At 44.3% G+C, this 20410-nt stretch overlaps 1 protein-coding gene across 5 annotated transcripts in view; it reads right to left on the reverse strand.

Moving 5' to 3' along the window:
* Tcp11l1 (t-complex 11 like 1) overlaps positions 1-19305 on the reverse strand; it is a 39149-nt gene extending 19844 nt beyond the window's left edge. For 2 of the 5 annotated variants that reach the window (XM_075961594.1, XM_075961599.1), the window contains exons 1-5: positions 19174-19305; positions 12647-12833; positions 2471-2603; positions 1250-1370; positions 286-506 (exon numbers count right to left, since the gene is read on the reverse strand). In XM_075961594.1, the coding sequence (XP_075817709.1) occupies positions 286-506; positions 1250-1370; positions 2471-2603; positions 12647-12809 (638 nt within the window). In that variant the 5' untranslated portion in view covers positions 12810-12833; positions 19174-19305. Of the gene's footprint in view, positions 1-285; positions 507-1249; positions 1371-2470; positions 2604-12646; positions 12834-17774; positions 19142-19173 lie in introns of those variants that run through there. The other 3 variants (XM_075961595.1, XM_075961597.1, XM_075961598.1) reach the window with 3 other exon arrangements.
* Positions 19306-20410: the final 1105 nt, after the last annotated feature.

The raw sequence follows: 20410 nt of genomic DNA on the forward strand, positions 1-20410 counted from the left end.
TGAGTTCGAGGCCAGGCTGCTCTATAAGAGCTAGTTCCAGTACAGGCACCAAAGCTACACAGAGAAACCCTGTATCAAACAAAACAACCAACCAACCAAACAGATCTCCCGACGTTAGTCCCTTAGTACTAGAAAAGCAGTGGCTGTGAGTGGCAGGATTTCTACATTTCTGGGTTTTAGATGTTTGTTTTACAAACATTTTTGAAATGACCAAGTCCCTAGACTTGAAGTGTAAATCTGCAAATAGGTTTTCAACAAGGTGTGCTGTGATGGACATTTCCATACCTGAAAAGAGGCACTATTTCCTTAATGTCCTTTAGTTTCTTCACTTCCTCATCTCGAGCAGGTGCACACAATGTCCCCATCATGCCAATAATGAATTCTGCCAGCTTGGAAATGTCTAGGGCCCCATTCTCTGCTTCCTGTTTTATCAGTTCCAGATCCAAGACCTCGGTTATCTGGTTTCTTAATCTAGTGTGACCAGGCAGCAGGAAAGACAGCAGAGTCTACAAGAGAGCACAGCTAAGCTCAGACAGTGTCTCTTAGGCATCAGCTTATGCACAAAAGGATGAATCATTTAGAATAGCTATTTAAGCCTTGTTTATATTCTAGCAATTGCCTGGATACAAGAAAAAACTAGAAGTTAGTTGGTTGGTTTGTGTTTGCTCTTTAAGGAAGGTCTTGCTGTGAGTGTGGTACAACCTGGCTACAAGCTGGAGACCATCTGCCTAAGCTAACCAAGTGCTGGGATCATGGGTATGTATTGCCATGTGTGGATAAGAATGACTAGTGATAAGCAAAGAAAAATATGATTGCTAAGGAAGCCTGTGGGCCAACTACTGACTCCCATTTTTCCAGATAACAGGTCTTCAGTGTGAATGGTAAAGCCACTGCAGAAAAAGCCCTTCCACGTACAGCCCTCTCGATCCTATCCCAAGGCGCAATTACCTTTTGGTCAACATAAACTGAATGTGTCCATATCTAGTAAAATTTATAAATACTCTATATTTCATAATGTAAGTTTTGTTGTCTCTAAGCAATATGAACATTTTTTTTTGTACAAAAGTAGTGTCTTTGGGTTATCACAGTTTGGCTGAAAATTTTTTTAGAGGGGCAGCGGTGCTAAGTCAAAAGTACTCAATCCAAATTCCTTCAAATGACTTTGTGACCTCAATCTCTTTAGAGTCTTCTGGAATAGTAACACAGGCTGGATGAACACTCCCTAGGCACGAGTCACTCTTTGCCTCACCTCTTTGATCTCTCCTACAAGTTTGATGGCATGGTCATATGTTGGGGGGTCTTCACTTAGCTGGACACTCAGGCAATCCCAGAAAGCTTTATGTACAATCTCCTTTACTCTCTTCTCCAAGCTGAAGACAAGGAAAAATAAAAAGACAAATGCGATATTATATATATATATGAATCTAAATCATTTTCAAAGTCATAAATTCTATGGCTGTAGGGTAACAAATCTTCAAAACCATAGGAACCAAGGAAAGTCGTCCCAGACATAAGCTGACGACAGTAGCTACTTTCCCTCTTAAGAGTGGGCAACTGAATCCAGTGAATAGCGTGTAACAGTGCCATAAGGAGAGACAATCAGAGGCTGGAGAGATGGCTCAGCAGCAAAGAGCATTTGTGTTCTTGCAGGCAAAGGATGCGGATTTACTTCTCAGCCCCCACCCCCACCCCCACATGATGGCTCATAACCATCTATACATAACTTCAGTTCCAGGATCCAACACTCTTCTGACCCAGTGGGTACCAGGCATGCACATGGTGCACATATATACATGCAGGAAAAACCACATAAAATTTAAAAATTTTAAATTTCTTAAAAACTGGAAATTTTAGAGTTGCTAATTTTATTTTCTCTGACCTTGGCAAGTTCCTGCGATACATACATGTGAATAGAGGTGCCCACATAGAGCAGTTCGTACACTTAACCACTGAGCCTTTTCTCCAGCCTTTTTATTATTACTATTATTATCTTGTTTGGTTTTTGATTTTTGAGATAGGGACTCATATAGCCCTGGCTGGCTTCTGAATTGCTACATAGTTGAGGATGACCTGTAACTGACCCTCCTGCCTCCACTTCCTAGAGCTGGGATTACAGGCATGTGCCACCTCCCCTGGCTTCCTTATCTTCACACAGTCAATCTGGCAAGGGATGCCAGTTAGAGCTGCAATGCAGTGACAGTCACAAGGAAATGGATGAGACACATGCAGCAAACAAAGGAATGGCTGTGCCCTCACGGGGGAAAAGCAGGCACGAAAGCTTCCACAGATTCCAGACCCTTTCCTTGTATCCTGAAGCATCCATGGCTATGAAACATGTTCACATGTTCCTAACCTAGGAATATTTTTAGCACTGATGTACAAAAGGAAGAATGTCTTGATCACACTGGCACTGAATGGGAAGCCATTCCCAGGACTGGACATGCTCTGGTAAACAAGTCCACACACGTACCTGCCTTCTGCTAATTCAACAGTGTTAATCCGGAAGTCTCCATTTACCACAATTTCATGGGCCAGAGCCATGTTGGTGACTCCTTTCGCTGTTTCTAGAAGCTCCTCTACAGTGACAAGCCGAGGAGGACTAGCTGTAACAGAAACCCAGTTTAAGAAGTTTGTTAAGCTAAGGCCTGCGACAGAATTGGGCTGGGCTTCTCCTACAACAATCCCTGGACCCCAACATTTCAAACAATAGGTTTAGCTTTTTCTTTTTACGTAGAATGCTAAAAAGTAACGACTACTAATATAATCACAAAACATATTCCCACTAAGACTGCTCAATAGAAAATAGCACAATAAATTGGGATGAAAACTTAAATTGCAGGTTTTCACTGTCTCAGTAAGCTAAAGGTTTATGTTCTGCCTCTGCTAATTCCTTTCTTTCAAAAAGAAAAATATACAGATTTACAATCTTTTCAGGTGTCAGTGAGATGATTCAATGAGTAAAGGGGTCTGCTACCTATAGTGGCATATTATTTGTATTTGGATAAATCTTGCCTGAAGACCAGAAGCAAAGCTAAAGCCACTAGAGGTCAGGCAATGGTGGCACACACCTTTAATCCCAGGGTTTGGAAGACAGGTGGATCTCTTCGAGTTCAACGCCACCCTAGGCTATACAAATTCAACACAGAAACGAATCCATGTGGTGATGGCTCACACTTTTAATCCCAGTCCAAGGAAGTCACACATCTTTAATCCCTATACTAGAGTGAACATAAAATGGGAGGAGAGAGGCTTGGCTGCTTAGTTTGTGGTCGCCCAACCTTGGTAGAGGAAAGACTTCTCTAGTGAGTTCGCTGCTTTGTTTTTCTGGTTTTCAGGTTGAGCCCCAATTTCTGTCTCTGGGTTTTTATTATTTGTGCTTCAGCTGTCAAATCTGTTGATTTGAGTCCCATCCCTGAAACCCACATGGTAGACAGACAGAACTGAATCCTGCATGTGGTCCCCCTGACCTCCACGCGTGTATTGTGGCATGTATGGCCATAAGCACTCACATGTAAACACAAATTTTAAAAAGATTTCTTTTTGCTTCCATAAACAACTTACTTTGGCATTAACACTGATATTTTCAAAATTAAACTTGCATTAAGTCTTAAACAAGCTTAAAATCCATACCCTGGGATTCATGAAATGATTCAGCAAGCAATGTCCTGGATCACAAGCCTGACAGCCTGAGTGAAATCCCTGGGACCCACAGCTGCCTTCTAACCTACACACAGACACTATACACACACACACACACTAGTAAAATTTTTAAAAAGAAAAAGTTAACCAGGACTTGGTGGTGCATGTCCTGCAATTCCAGAACTTAAGAAGTAGAGGCAGGAGAATCAGGAGTTCAAGGCCAGTCTCAGCTATGTAACAAGTTCAAACCAGTCTGAGTTCCATATGATAATGTCTCAATATCAAAACCTAGTACAGAATAGACAGACTATAAGATCTCTAATGCTTGCCAACAAAGAGGTCAAAGGTAGGGGATATTAGAATTCTATAGTATACAGACCTGCTAAATCAAAACCTGAAGAAGTCTCCAGGATTTTCCCCTCCCTCACGGCTCTCGCACGCAAGTCCTGTAGGTTTTGTTCCTGTGTGGACTGCAAAGCCTCGGAGCTGCTCTCAGTCCTCTCAATACAGCCTGAGATTTACCTTCCACATCCCAAGTTCTAAGAAGATTCTCCCCTAGTGTTCTAAACCAAGGAATAAGGGGTAAGTTTACTCCTGGGGAGCCAGAGGCCATGGTTCTCCAGATTTAAACTAGAGAAGTGAGGGAGGCTGGCTGCTGGCTTTAGTGTCTGGCAGGACAGAAGAATTTTACTTGGACAGGATCTCACGCTGATGCTGTCAGTTGGGAGCTCTGAGCTAGAGACTTCTTAGTCTCCTGAGATGGGAATAAGATAATGATAAACAATGCTGCTGGGCTGCCCAGGGTTTAACAGATGAAAAACTCTTAGGTTAGAGAAAAATAAATTTTCTTCTAACTATATTCTTTCCTTTTGCTCCCCAATGCCTCCTGAAAAATGAAGCAACTCTAAGAGCTGGCCATATCCTGTTTGGTTAAGAAACAAATCTTTATTAAATTGCACATGGGGAAGTTGTGGAACTATTGATAATCCTTCCTCACAAAATTCTTAGCATTTCCAGAAAATATTCATAAAAATACAAAATAAAAGTAAAATTAATGTCATGCATATTAGTAAAATATAAAAATGTCCCAAATAAAGCCTAGATAATATTTTTTCAATTTTTGATATTATGAAGATGTCAATTTTCTCTAAATCTATTGACTAAATATATTCTAACCAAAACCCCAACAGGCCTTTTTGAAATTTCCCAATTGATTTTAAAATTTATATGGAAATGCAAAAGATCCAGAGCACCAAGAAGACTTATGCTGATTTCAAGACTTTCTGTGAAACTACTACAATCATCAAGACTATAGGGTTTTGCATACAGACAAATAACTGACAGAGAATACAAAAACAGACTCAAGTATAGGAAGAGAGAGAAATACGCTGACACACTCACGTGTGTGTGTGTGTGTGTGTGTGTGTGTGTGTGTGTGTAGTCAGAGGACAAGCATAGTAACAAGCATAGTATTTTTAATAAAAATATTTCTTTTTTTTTTTTTTTTTTTGGTTTTTCGAGACAGGGTTTCTCTGTAGCTTTGGTGCCCATCCCGGAACTAGCTCTTGTAGACCAGGCTGGCCTCGAACTCCCAGAGATCCGCCTGCCTCTGCCTCCCGAGTGCTGGGATTAAAGGTGTGTGCCACCACCGCCCGGCTTTTTTTTTTTTTAAGAAAGATCTTATCTTTTTTTAATTTTTATTTATTTTGTTTATTTATTATGTATACAATATTCTGTCTGTGTGTATGCCTTCAGGCCAGAAGAGGGCACCAGACCCCATTACAGATGGTTGTGAGCCACCATGTGGTTGCTGGGAATTGAACTCAGGACCTTTGGAAGAGCAGGCAATGCTCTTAACCTCTGAGCCATCTCTCCAGCCCCAATAAAAATATTTCTAAAACAATTAAATTCCCATATAAAAAAAATGACAGCCAGGCAATGATGGCGCATGCCTTTACCCAGCATTCAAGAGGCAAAAGCAGACAGATCTCCAAGGATCTTTGAGTTCAAGGCCAGCCTGGTCTATAGAATGAGTTTCAGGACAGCCAGGAATACATAGAAAAATCTTGTCTTGGGGGCTGGAGAGATGGCTCAGAGGTTAAGAGCATTGCTTGTTCTTCCAAAGATCTTGAGTTCAATTCCCAACAACCGGCTCACAACCATCTGTAATGGGGCCTGGTGCCCTCTTCTGACCTGCAGGCATATACACAGACAGAATATTGTATACATAATAAATAAATAAATATTTTTTAAAAAAAGAAAAAAATCTTGTCTTCAATGACTAAACAAGACAAAACAAACAAACAAAACAAAAAAGAAAGGAAAACAAACCAACACTTTGCCAGGTGCTGTGGTACACATCTTCAACCCCAGGACTAGGGAGGCAGAGGCTGGCAAATCAATGTAGGTTCAAAGCTAGCCTGGTGTACTCACTGAGATCCAGGACAGCCTGGGTTGCACAGAGACCCTGTCTCAAAACAAAAACAAGAACAACAATGATATAATTTTTTTTTTAAAAAAAGACCCAATTCTTTCCTCCATGACAAAGAACTAATTCAATGTGAGTTAAAAACAGATGGAACAGCTAACATGATAAAACTTTTATAAGATGACAGAAAATCTTTCTGATTTTATATTAAGTGATTTTTTATGATACAAAAAAACCTCAAACTATAAAGAGGAAAGGATAAATTAGACTTCTTTCTAAAACTTGTACTCTGTGAAAGATGCTATTGGGAAACATGGAAAGTGTACCAGGCAAGGTATCTGATGCCTTTAATCTTAGCACTAAGGAGTGAGAGGCAGATGGATCATTATGAATCCATGGCCACCCTGGTCTACAAAGCAAGTTTCAGGACTGCTGTGGAACAATCTTTGTACACTGTAATATGTATTACTCTCACTGGTTAATAAAGAGCTGGACAGCCGGGCGGTGGTGGCGCACGCCTTTAATCCCAGCACTTGGGAGGCAGAGGCAGGCGGATCTCTGTGAGTTCGAGACCAGCCTGGTCTACAAGAGCTAGTTCCAGGACAGGCTCCAAAACCACAGAGAAACCCTGTCTCAAAAAAACCAAAAAAAATAAAATAAAAATAAAGAGCTGGACAGGTAGAAGTTAGGCAGGACTTGCAGACAAAAAGGGAATGCAAGGAAGAAGGGAGTCTCAGGAGTGGTGAGATACAGAGAGAAGCATTGTCAGAGAATAGATAAATATGGGTTAGTTAAAGTTGTAAGAGCTAGTTAGTAATAAGCCTAAGCTATGTGACAAGCATTTATAATTAATATTAAGTGTCTGTGTGGTTATTTGGGAGTTGGCCAGCAGTGCCAACAAAAACACTCTGCTTACAAATGGCATTCTCATGTGGGATACCTACATCCACGAAAGATCTGAGAAAGCTTTAAAAAGGTTCTAAACAAACAAAAATTGAGCCAAATGCAGCTTCCTAGTCTCATGTCTCTCATGCTGGCCACAGTACAGAGACTTGTCTCTTGGCAGCTGCCTGCAGGATGGAGCCAACTGCCAACCACCATGCGCTAGCACCACACATCAACTGAACAGTGCCAGCAGCTAACATAGCAATTTAAGATTTGTCTCGCCAGGCGGTGGTGGTGCACGCCTTTAATCCCAGCACTCGGAAGGCAGAGGCAGGTGGATCTCTGCGAGTTCTAGGCCAGCCTGGTCTACAAGAGCTAGTGCCATGACAGGCTCCAAAGCTACAGAGAAACCCTGTCTCGAAAAACTTAAAAAAAAAAAAAAGGTTTGTCTCATGCAATCAAAAAACAATACAGATGCTTAGAGAAGACAGATCCAGATGGAAAAGGAAAAAATGTTGTGGGATAGTCTTTGTACACTTAAGTATGTATCACTCTCATGGGTTATATAGGCCAGAGTTGACTGGCCTGTAGCCAGGAGGAAGAGACTGGGTGGGACAGCCAGACTAGGAGAAGGCTGGGAAGAAGTGCAAAGTCTGAGGGTCCCAAGCAAGATGCAGAAGAAGGAGGAGATAAACATGCCATACTGAGATTAGGTACTGAGCCACACGGTAGAACATATATAGAAATATGGTTAATTAAAGTTGTAAGAGCTAGTTAGTAATAAGCCTAAGCTATTAGCCCAGTATTGATAATTAATATTATGTCTCTGTATGGTTATTTGAGAGCTGGTTGGTGGTGCTGACAAAAATTCTGCCCACAGGACAGCCAGGACTCTTACACAGAGAACCCATCTAGAAAAACAACAACAACAACAACAACAAAATAACATGGAAGGTGTGTCACGAGAGAAAACACAGGTAAAGCACTCGACAGAGCACACAGCTCTGTAAGATCCCACAACTCAGTAATAAACAATTAACAACAAGAGTGGGCAAAAGAGTCAAACACACACTTATTCAAAGAAGACGTACAAATGCCTACAAAGTACATGGAAAGATACTCATTGCCATTAGAGAAATGCAATAAATCCAGTGTGAGCTACAATTACACATCTATTAGCTCTGGCCAGAAGCAGGAAGACTGACCATACCAAATATGCTGAACACTGGCACAAAGGTAGAGTGTCTGGACTTATATGTGGAGTGTGATATAAAGCAACAGCCAATGTGGTTTCTCTGTGTGTGCATGTGTGTGTGTGACTTGGGGCGAGAGGTCAATCCTGGATGTCATTTCCCGGGAACCATCCAGCTTGTTTTTTGAGCAAGGTTCTGGAACTTGAAAATTACCAAGCATAACAGGGGGCCAGCAAACTCTACAGCTCTGGCTGTCTCTGGTGGAATGTTTCACTATACCTAACTGTTTTATGTGGCTTATGGGATTCAAGTTCAGGTCCTTAACCTTGGACAAACACTACCAGTTATCTATCTCCTCGGGCCTCCTTGTAGTTTCTTATAAAGCAAAACATACGATTACCACGTCCCAGAAACCCCACTCCTAATCCACTACCCAAGAAAACAGACAGTAGGGTCATATAAAGACTTGTACTCATATATAAATAATCTTATTCATAAAACCTTGATAAATCCCAATGTCTCTCAATTATAGAAAGATAAAGAAGCTGTATATCACCACAAATGGGATGCTACTTGGCAATAAAAAGGAACTACTGTTAAATGCAAAACCACAAATTTCAGATGAACTCTCTCTATTGACAACGTCAGATACAAGTAACCATTGTCACTAGAATTCCAGTTTTAAAAATATTTTAAAATTAATACAAGTGCATTGTATGTGTACACATGTGCATGCCACCACACGTGTGGAAACTACAGGACAAGTTGTGGGAGATGGTTCTCTTTTCCTAATGTGAATCCCAAAGACTGAACTCACGTCATGAGGCTTGGCAGGGAGCAACCTTTCCCCACTGACCCACCGCAGCAGCTGGGTTTATATCAGATGGATATAAACGCCATCCATATAAAGTCATACAAACAGTAAGACTATACAGAAAGCAGATCAATAATTACCAAGGCTATGACGGACAGAGCGGTTTGCTACCGAGTGTACCAGAAGATTCTGGGAGTGATGATGATATCCCAGCAGCCCAAGGTTGTGAGCAGTTACAAAGGCTGTTGTGCACTCCATTTGTAAAGTTCTAAGACACTCAAAGATTTAAGCTATATTTGTGTGTGTGTGTGTGTAAATATACACACACATATTTTTTGCTTGTTTGTTTTTTTTAAAATATTTATTTATTTATTATGTATACAATATTCTGTCTGTGTGTATGCCTGCAGACCAGAAGAGGGCACCAGACTTCATTACAGATGGTTGTGAGCCACCATGTGGTTGCTGGGAATTGAACTCAGGACCTTTGGAAGAGCAGGTGATGCTCTTAACCTCTGAGCCATCTCTCCAGCCCTGCTTGTTTGTTTTTATAGACAGGGTTTCTCTGTGTAACAGCTCTGGCTGTTCTTGAACTCGCTCTGTAGACTACGCTGGCCTCACACTCAGAGGTCCTCCTGACCCTGCCTCCTGAGTACTGGGATTAAAGGTGTGAGCCATCACCACCCCACTAATTTTTTAAATCTTAAGAAAAACACACACAAAACAATACTTTGGTAGACATATAATATAATTTTATCAATTTATTAAACATCAAAGAAAATTTGCATACTAATAGATATGCTTATAAAAATATTTATATAATTAGTTAAATCTTGGCTGAATAGTTGATACTGAAGTATAGCATCTTTAATGCTTTTTAAAGTTGATCAACATCATGACTTTGTAATTGTTTATACTAAAAACATTGCTTTATATATGTGTTAAAAATGGCAGAAACACATTAGGGTCCTTTAAGAAATTGTTAGAAATTTTGTCCTAACCCAAATTTTAATTATTTTTTTTAATGAGCATCATTTTTAACATCAGTTTTGTTTGTTTGTTTTATTGTTTTGGTTTTTCAAGACAGTGATGTGGGAGTGTCATATATCAATCTGTTGATTCCATTGGTTAAGTAATAAAGAAACTGCTTGGCCTCATAGGGCAGAATTTAGATAGGCGGAGTAAACAGAACAGATGCTCGGAGGAAGAGGAAGTGAGCTCAGAAATCATGCAGCTCCTCTCAGAGCCAGACGCGATGAAGCAAGCCGCCAGGTCAGACATGCTGAATCCCCCCACCCCCACACCCCCACCCCTACCCCCGTAAGCCACCTCATGGGCTACACAGATTATTAGAAATGGGCTAGTCCAGGTGCGAGAGTTAGCCGAGAAGAGGCTAGATATAATGGGCCAAGGAGTGTTTAAATGAATACAATTTGTGTGTTGTTGTTTCGGGTAAAGCTAGCAGGCGGTTAGGAGCCGGGCAGGACAAAAAGCAGGCCCGCAGCTCCTTACAACAAGACAGGGTTTCTCTGTATACTCCTGGCTGTCCTGGAACACATTCTGTAGACCAGTCTGGCCTTGAACTGAGAGATCTGCCTGCCTTTGACTCCCGAGTCCTGGGATTAGAGGTATGTGGCACCACTGCCTCACACAAACATAGATTTTAAAAATTATTTTTAAAAAACTATATGTATCTATATGAATGTGAGCACTGGTACCCAAAGAAGGGTAAAAAAACAAAATTGGATTCCCTAACAGCTGTGAATCACCCAACCTGGGTCTTTTTTGTTTTTTTTCTTTTAACAGCTTCTGGCTCCCTAAATACTCTTGCCTTAGACATAACCACCTGTATTTTCAAATAATGTAGCCTAATACTAACTTTACATTAATTTAGAGCCATGCCATCATTGACAGAATGCTAAGAAGCAAGTCTGTCCTTCACAGAATAACTGAAAAGATAAACCAAAACCCCTTCTTTATTAGAAACCACGTGTGCAGTCTATGTCTCGTTAGTCAGTTTTTTGCTGCTGTAGGGAGTAGTGGATAAACCAACCCCTTAAGAGAGAGCTGTTGAGTGTGGGAGCTTACTCCTGCAATCCCAGCACTCAGAGGCTGAGGTTAGGCCACATGAGTCTGAGGCCAACTCCAAAGTGAGTTCCAGGGAAGCCTCGTCTGCAGAGTGAGACCTTAACTCACATACATGCATACACACACATACATACACACATACATACATACATACATACATACACACACATACGTAGGGCATTCATACATACATACATATGTACGTAGTGCATTCATACATACATACGTACGTACATACATACATCACACATAAAAGCTGAGAGCCCAGCACGGTAGTACAAGTCTGTAACCAGCACTTTGGAAATGGAGACAGGAGGATCAAGGTTATCCTTAGCTACAGAGAGAATCTGAGTCCAGCCTGGGCTATGGGAGTCTGGATCTCAAACATTTGGGTTGGGGGTTGGCATACAGTTTGGTAGTTCCAGCCTCGATCTAGGAGATCCATCCTGCACATGATGGCAGCAAAAGGAGGATGAAGAAGTGGTTGGGCCCCAAAAGTCCCTCGCAGGGCAGTTCCCAGAGGCCCTCCCTCCTAAAGTTTCTCCTCACAGTGTCACAGCTGGACCCCAGCTTTTAACACAGGGGCTATGGAGAGCATTTCAGACTCAGGACACAGCGTCCATACTACAGCACTCAGCCCCCGTTAGAACTGCAGCAGATGACATCACACTGGTAGTGACAACCTCCGACCTCACTGAGCACTTACGGCGTGCGTCTAAGCACTATCTGTAATGCCTTACAGGAACTCGGCTGATGTTCACCACTGCCCTAGGAGACAGAGTGCCTCAAGATGAACGCAGAACCACCTTCCTACCTTCCTACTGACAGGAACTCATGCGCGCACACCAATGTGGGCTACTTTCATCAGACTATGTGACCATAAACTAAGAAAACAGGCCCACTTGTAGGTATAAGAACACTCTGTTGACTGATAATTATTCGGGAATGGCTTTAATTATTTTGGAAACATACCTCAAAATTCCCAAATCTGTGTCCTTCCTCCCAGTCTGCAGAACAACTTGGTTTACACCTTGATAACATCAGCACCAACATTCTTAGACTATGACACTCCTTCTTAAGATCTGCATTTCTGGATTCGCTTCAAAAGGTTTAGGGTTCTTAAGAAAAGACCTGAGCCGGGCAACTATAGGCTACTCCTTTCATCTAGGAGGCTGACTCCCTGCTGGGGCCTAAAAAAAAAGATTCCTTCACTCAGCAAACAGCATCCCCTCTGCCTGTGGCGACCAAGCCCTGGGGAATGAACTTAGGGTGTGGCCAAGCACTAGTTTTCTCTCCTTCAACCGTGTAAGCACAGTCCTGGCTCGGAGGAGCCTCAGACTTTGCATTCCTTTAATCAAAGCTGTAGTTTCCCTCTATCCCCGTTTCTCAGACTACGAAAGAGAAAACGGAATGCCACTGAGGCTGGAGAGAGACAGGAACATTCTGCTACTATTCTAAAACTTGAACTTCTCATGCAATTGCAAACCCACAAGGAGCTAGGCTGCTAATTATTGGCAGTCTTGTCACACTAGGAGAACTTAGTTCGGAGCCACAGGCACAAACAGCACACACAGCTTTCAGTCCAAGTCGTCTGCTTACAGTGAGGTCTTCCCACTCTCTGGGGACTAGGTGCGTCTGACTTTACTTCTTTCTGCAAGGCTTCATCAGAACGTTCCGGAGCACCTCCCAGGCCTTGCTCAGAGTCACTCGGCTTCGACTCTCCTGCTTTGTTTCTGTGGGACTTGTCGAGGTTTTCAGACATCCTCAGTGAGGTCTATTCGCTGCCCTAGGAAAGAAAGACGATGAGCCAAATGGGTTCAGACCATATCACTAGCCGAATGAGCAAACCCTTTCATTTATACTCTATCTCAGTGATAAAGAAACTTAACCATCGACACCTGGAAGGCTTCGAGAAGAGCTGGAATATTTGTATTCCACTCCTGAATACCATGTCACAAGGAGGAAGGGGGCTTACACCGACAGAAGACTTACACTGCCTGCTTCGGGTCCATCAAAGGGAGTGGTGATTCCATCTTAAGTCTGTATTCAGAGACAGTGTTTCCATACATAGTCTCTACTGACCTTTAGCTCTCTGCCTCACCCAGTCTGGCCTTGAACTCATGACCTTCCTGCCTCCAATTCATAGATGCTGGAACTACAGACGTGTACCACCATACCCACCTGAAACTAACACTCTTTACCTTCATGGCTAGGAGCTAACAGGAAAAGCCCTTGGAAAGCTGGCCTGGTTGTGCACTCTTTGTAATCCCAGCACTTGGGAGGTGAAGGACAGAGCAACTTCAGGACCAGGGTCACTTAAGTAAAAACGAACAGCACCAAAATGCAACTCATTGGAAACAACGCTTCTGGCCACTTTCAATACTGTGCTGAGGAGATGGATGGCTTCTAGTCTTTGTGTGGAAAAAAAGACCTGGGAATGGGGGTGGAGGAGATGGCTCAGTAGGTAAGGTGCTTGTTATAAAAGCTTGAGGACCTGAATTCAGATCCTTAGAACCCACTGAAGCCAGGCACACAAACATGCCTGTAAGATACTCAGAGTTGATCTCTCTGGCTTCCATGCACAGGGGAGTACTCATGCACAACCCTTCCCCTAGATTCTAAAAGAATAACTGGGAGAGACAGGCAGATCTCTGAGTTTGAGTTCAGTCTCATCTTTATAGTAAGAGTTCTAGAACAGCCCAAGCTACATGATGAGACCCTGTCTCAAAAACTAAACAAATCAGATAATAAATAAATAAAAGGGAGTGACAAGTAGTACTTTCTAGACTCTATAAAGTATTTAAGAGAAATGCCTGGGACATATATATGCATATATATATATATACAAACATACATATATATGGGGTATATATGTGTGTATATATATATATGTGTGTGTGTGTTTCCAGAGAGGTTTCTCTGTGTAACAGTTCTGATTGTCCTGGAACTAACTCTGTAGATCAGGCTGACCTCAAACTCAGAGATCTGTCTGGCTCTGCCTCCCAAGTGCTGGGATTAAAGATGTGCACCACCACTGCCTGGCATGTATTTTTAAATAGTTGCTAATCAACAGAAAGAGCATATGAGTACAGCAGGAAGCACCAGCAATCACAATAAATGTGACTGGGTTTCCATTGAATCAGCTGCTGAGAAGAACAGGAATATTACCTGACACTCCAGTCTGGACCAGTGTAGTAATAAGAGCGGTGGGGCTGCGTCCCCAGCACCCCAGCTGCCTGCTAGCTTATGCCCGAAATAACAACACACAAACTGTATTCATTTAATCACTGCTTGGCCCATTTCTATCTAGCCTCTTCTAATTCTCACATATTAATTTAGCCCATTTCTAATCATCTGTGTAGCGCCCCTAGGTGCGCTTACCGGGAAGATTCTAGCCTATGTCCATCCTGGGTCGGAGCTTCATCGTGTGCGTCTGCCTGGGAGCATGGCGTCTCTCTGAGGCGTCTGCTCCTGAGACGAGAGCTGTGGAGTCTGAGCTCACTTCCTCTTCCTCCCAGCGTTCTGTTCTGTTTACTCCTCCCACCTATCTTCTGACCAATGAGGGCCAAGCAGTTTCTTTTTATTTAACCAATGACCTTCCTCCATCAGACCAGTCAATAAAGGCATTTTTCAAAGGAGTTATTTTATGTGTGTGAGTGGTTTTGCCTGCATGTGTGCCTGTGCATTGCATGTGTACCTGAGTTGGCTGGAAGGTAATAGACCCCTAAAACTAGAGTTACAGATGGTTGTAGGACAACAGGTGGGGGCCAGGTGGTGGTGGCGGCATACACCTTTAATCCCAGCACTCGAGAGGCAGATCTCTGTGAGTTGGAGGCCAATCTGGTCTACAAGAGCTAGCTAGTTCCAGGACAGCTAGAACTATTACACCGAGAAATTCTGTCTTGAAACACCAAAAAAAAAAAAAAAAAAAAAAAGACAACAGGTGGATGCTGAGAATCAAACCTTCAACATCTGGAAGAGCAGTCAGGTCTCATAACTGCTGAGCCAGTTCTCCAGCCCAAGATTTGTTTATTTTTGTTTTATGTGTATGAGGGTATATGAGGGTTTGCCTGCACATATGTGGACTATGTGTGTGTAGTGCTCACAGGAACCAGAAGAGGGCATCAGATCCCCTGGAATAGGAGCTAACAGGTGGTTGTGAGCTACCTACTGTGTGCTGGGAGCTGATCCTGAGTCCTCTGCGAAAGCAGCCAGTGTTCCTGACAGCTGAGCCATCTCTCCAGCTCCATAAAGGAGGAACCTTTTAATTACATTAAAGTTTCTTAAGTCCTCCCCACCCTTCTCTATTCTTAGGACATTTCTAGTTAAGAAAGACAACATTTACAACATTGAAAGTAATTATATCCAGAAAATGACAAACTATTGTCATAAAAACTAATTCAGTCAAATTACACACTTGGAAGGTAATCGAGAATCTAAAGAAATGTTGGCCATTTTAAGGAGATTTTTGCATACTTTTCTTCAGCAATTAGAGAGAGAAGAATAGCTTGGTTCAATTATCTAAAATCTCAAGAGACTTCTATTACATAGAATAAAGTTACTGGAATTGAAATTTTCAGGCCTGTTGTGATGGCCAGTCTCAATTGTCAACATGGTGATATGTAGCTTCTTCACCTTGGAAAGGACTGTGGTGGTATTTTGTTTATGATCTAACAAATAAAGCTTGCCTGAAGATCAGAGTACAGAGCTAGCCACACTAGCTAGCCACAGAGGCCAAGCAGTAGTGGCATACACCTTTAATTCCAGGACTCAGAGACAGAAGCAGGTGGATCTCTGTTAGTTCAAGGCCACCCCGGGCTACAAAAAATTGATCCAGCCAGGTGGTGGTGGTGCACGCCTTTAATCCCAGCACTCGGGAGGCAGAGGCAGGTGGATCTCTGTGAGCTCGAGGCCAGCCTGGTCTACAAGAGCTAGTTCCAGGACAGGAACCAAAAAAAACTACAGAGAAACCCTGTCTCGAAAAATCAAAAAAAAAAAAAATTGATCCAGTCTAAAATAAAAAGAAACAGAGCTCACACAGGGTGATCCAGCACTTGGGACCTCATGCCTTTAATTCCAGCACTAGGGAGGTGGATACAGGAGTGGTATGGCTAGGTGGAGAGAGGAGTATAAAATGGGAGGAGACAGGAGCTCAGTGCAGTCAGTCTCAATCAGTCAGTCTGAGGATGCAGTCTGAGGAGAGAGTCTGAGAACAGGACCGCCCCTTGGGTCTGAGCATCGGTAGAGGTTAGAACTCTCTAGTGGCTGCTCTGCTTCTCTGATCCTTCAGCTTTCACCCTCTGATGCTGACTCTGAGTTTTTATTATTAAGACCAAAGAGAATTCATGCTACAAAAGACGCTGTTGTGTATTGTATGATGTTTTGCTTTTTTGTTTTGTTTTGTTTTGTTTTGTAGCCTGTCCTGGAACTAGCTCTTGTAGACCAGACTGGCCTCGAACTCACAGAGAGCCGCTTGCTTCTGCTTCCCAAGTGCTGGGATTAAGGGCGTGCATCACCACCACCTGGCTGATGTTTTACTCTTTTGGCTTTTTGGGAGGCCCGCCACCTGGTTCCAAATAAATCACACAGGGAGGTTTATTCTTAGGAATGCCCAGCCTCAGCTTGACTTGTTTCTGGCCAGTTTGTCTTAGATTGTCACACTACCTTTTGCCTCTTTCTCTGTCTCTGTATTCCTTACTTTACTTCTTTCTCTGTGGCTTGCTGTGTAGCTGGGTGGCTGACCCCTGGTGTCTTCTCCTTGGCCTCCCTTAGCTCCTGTTTATCCTCTCTGCCTCCTAACCCTGACTATCCTTGCTCCTGCCTCACTACTGGCCATTCAGCTCTTTATTGGGACCGGCAGGTGTTTTAGAAAGGCAAAGAATCACACCTTCACAGAGTTAAACAAACGCAGCATAAACAAAAGACACACGTACTTTAAATAATTTTCCCCAACAGGACCTTCTATGAGAACTGTCTAGATCAGGCTGGCTCACGGGAATGCCTGTGAGAGATCAATTATGCTGAGATGGGGAGCCTCTCCGGCATGTGGGCAGCACCATTTCCTGAGCTGGGTTCTGCTCTAACAAAAGGAGAGGGGACTGTACACAAGCATTTGCTGCTGTGTTTCTTGACAGAATATGATGTGACCAGTGCCTCATGCTTCAGCTGCAGGGACTTCCGCTAAATGGCAGACAATAGCCCTGGACTGTGAGCCAAAATAAGTGCCGAAGTAGCTTTTGTCATCTTTTTGTTGATTCGTTTATTTATTTTTGGAGGCAGGGTCTCACAAGCCTGGCTGACCTGCAACTCTATAGAGAGAACAGGCTGTCACCTCACAGAGATCTGCCTGCCTTTCCTCTCAATGGCTGGGATTAAGGGCTACCACCATGTCTAGTGGCATCTCACCTTTCTAATCCATGGCCCCCTCCCCTTTGGAGAAAGGGTCTTAAGCCACATAGAAAGTTACTAAGTTAACTAGGATGGTCCTGAACTCGGATAGCTCCACCTGCCCTTACTCCTAAGTTCTGGGATAAATGCGTGTTTCACCACATCTGGCCTTACTCCTGAGTTCTGGGACAAAGGCATGTACCACCACACCTACCCAATCTTTCCTTCCAAAACTCATCTCTTCACACTCCTAAATCCTACTAGAGTTTGGAAGTGCAACAGACCCAATGTACAACATCACCTACAGATTTCATAAGAAACAAAAACACACCTAACTTACCCTCTTCACATGTGGAGAAGCTGCCCAGACGATGAAGAGGGTGCAGAAAGGAGAAAAGCAAGACTCCTTTGAACTCAGCAGACTGCCCCCAAGACCGTGCAGGTTTCCTCCCAGGGCACGCCCTTCAGCCCTGTGTTTACACTTTTCTCCAAAGTCCTGCAGGGCTGGTGGCTAGACCGCTGGCACCTATCCCTGCCTTAAATTCCAGCCAAAATATGGTTATTTAAAGAGGGATAAAAGATGAAAACAATCTAGCCAGAGAGAGACAGACATGTTTGCAGGGAGCTACAATAAAACACAGTGGCATGACTTTGCTATTCTGAATAGCAGGAGGGAGCTGAGAAAGCCTTCCCAGAAAAGATGACACGTGACCTATCTTTGAAAGGAGTAGAATTTCACCCCATTATAAAGTTGGAGGGTGAAGGGGGGATAGAAAATGGGGTATTTCATTCCTCTGGCAGAAGCCATGGCAACTGAAATGGAAACGGGACAGGTAGGGAAGACAGAAAAGAGGGGCTGGGAGTCAGATGGGGAAAGTGCTAATTGGTACTTAAAAAACAAAACGAAACCCTTCGCCTAGATCAAGAGCCATATTCTCCACAAAGATTCTGTTCGTATATCTGCACCACCCCCAACCCCGGCAGATACCCATCTGTTGATAGACATAAATCCCCGTGTCACTGTTGTGATGTCACTGTATTTGGGAGAGGTTGCCCAAGGTGTTTAGGGTAACACTGTACCTGTGGTTTGCCACTTACAATATCTTTAGTAAAAGTGATCAATTTTTAATAAAATATCCTATTCTTCGTCACTTCTGAGATCCGATTCTGGCTCTTTAGAGTGCGACTTCAGCTTTCTATGGAGTTGCGTACCTCCTCATTTAACGCTAAGATTACCTACACAGCGACCACAGGCTGGCACACAACCACCCTTTCACGACCAGCAACTCTAGTTAAAGAGCTGTAGCATCCCGGGGCTACTTAACTGCTCCCATTCATTCGCTCAACCACAATAAAATCCTCCCGGTACCTAACCAGGAAACCGAGGAGAGGAGGATCCTGGCACGGGGACACACATCTGTCGGAGCTGCACGCGGGCCCAAGCTGAGCACAAAAGAATCCTCCAGAAAGGATCTCTCAGGGAAAGAAAGATCTCTGGCCTTCGGCGCGGAAACCGCGTCCACATTCCGTTGTAAACAGCTGTTTAGGCGGGCGAGGGAGCGGCAGAGGCGCGGCGGGAGGACGGCGTGGAGGGTGGGCCTCCGCCCGCCCCTGTCTCCTCCTCGTCTCCACCCGGCATCCCCGGAACCCGACCGGCCGGGAGAGGCCAAGAAACGCCGGTGCTTTCGCCTCGCGCCCCCCCGGGCTGGCCCGCTGGCCCGCGCGGCCGCCCCACTCACCTGCCGCGGCGTCGGCGATCTCCCTGCGGTCGCTCCCGCTGCGAATCCCGCGGGCTGGCGCCGCGAAGGGGCGGGAGCGATGCGCGGCGGGCCGGGCGCCTGGGCAGGGACCCCTCCGGTCCGGACTGCCTGGCTCGTCGGGCTGCCGGCAGTCCTCTCAGCCCCGCTGCGGGGGGCAGCCGCCACGGTGACCGGTCCTCAGTGCCTGGCTGTGCACAGGAGGCGGGTGTGAGCCGGGACGCGCCTGCCCAGCGTAGGGCGCCGCCATGTTCCTGTACGGCATCACTGCCTCTGTCACGAAGGGGCTCTGGGTGGCTCGGAGCTGAGCCGCACTGTGTTTGTGTGTGGAAATGAACGAGCGCGGGGTGTGGAGCGGGGTCTGGTGTGGGCCTCGGGCCTCGGGGAAGGGCGGCTCGAAGTCGCTCACGCCGCACAGAGAGGCGCCATGTTGCCGTACTGGAAGGCTGAGGCGCGCCGCCAGAGGAGCGGGAGAAAAGTGGAGCGGGGGCGCGCAGTTAGTCAAGGGAAGCGAAAGGTAAAGGCGCCTGAGAAGCCACCTTCCTTGCCAGGACTTTGAAAGTTGAGTTTTTTATCATCTACTCCAACTTCACTCCCTTGCCCTCATATTGGCACCACCACCCTCGCCCGCATACTTAATTGCTTCTCAATGACACAGACGCCGTTTGGATTCCGAGCCGAGTGTGTGTAGGTGACCGAGGCTTCAGCTGAGGCGATGAAAGTGGGGGTGGGACGAGGGGGTAGGCACTGCGGTTCCCTAGCTCCGCTGGGTCTCTTCATAAACTAGACGAGCGCTCAGAGCAGTTGCGTTCCTAAAAGGAAGATCATTTCCTCTAAACAGCACGTCAGGACAAGCCCACTTGGAGTTCATCTCCTTAGGTCCATGAAGTGGGGGCCCGTCCTGATCATTGCTGCACCAAGAAAACTACCTCCCACACACCTTCAACCCTGCAGCGCTAAAATACCAGACTAACTACACCAACAAATACTTTGTTATCGGCCTCGATCTTAAATAATAAAAGACATGTGACTTAACTGTTTTTAACGCTTTATAACAGCCCATAAATTATGCAGTTCTTAAAGCAGAGCTGCAAGTCCTCTACCTGTAGCCTATAAAATGTGGGTTTATTTAAATAACTAGGACAAATGGGATCAATGCTTTCAAACTCCGTTAAAGCCCATGTAATTATTACTAAGATATTTAAGCCTGGGTATAGTG

The sequence above is a fragment of the Microtus pennsylvanicus genome, chromosome 2 (genome assembly GCF_037038515.1).
Source record: "Microtus pennsylvanicus isolate mMicPen1 chromosome 2, mMicPen1.hap1, whole genome shotgun sequence".
Taxonomy (NCBI): Eukaryota; Metazoa; Chordata; class Mammalia; order Rodentia; family Cricetidae; genus Microtus; species Microtus pennsylvanicus.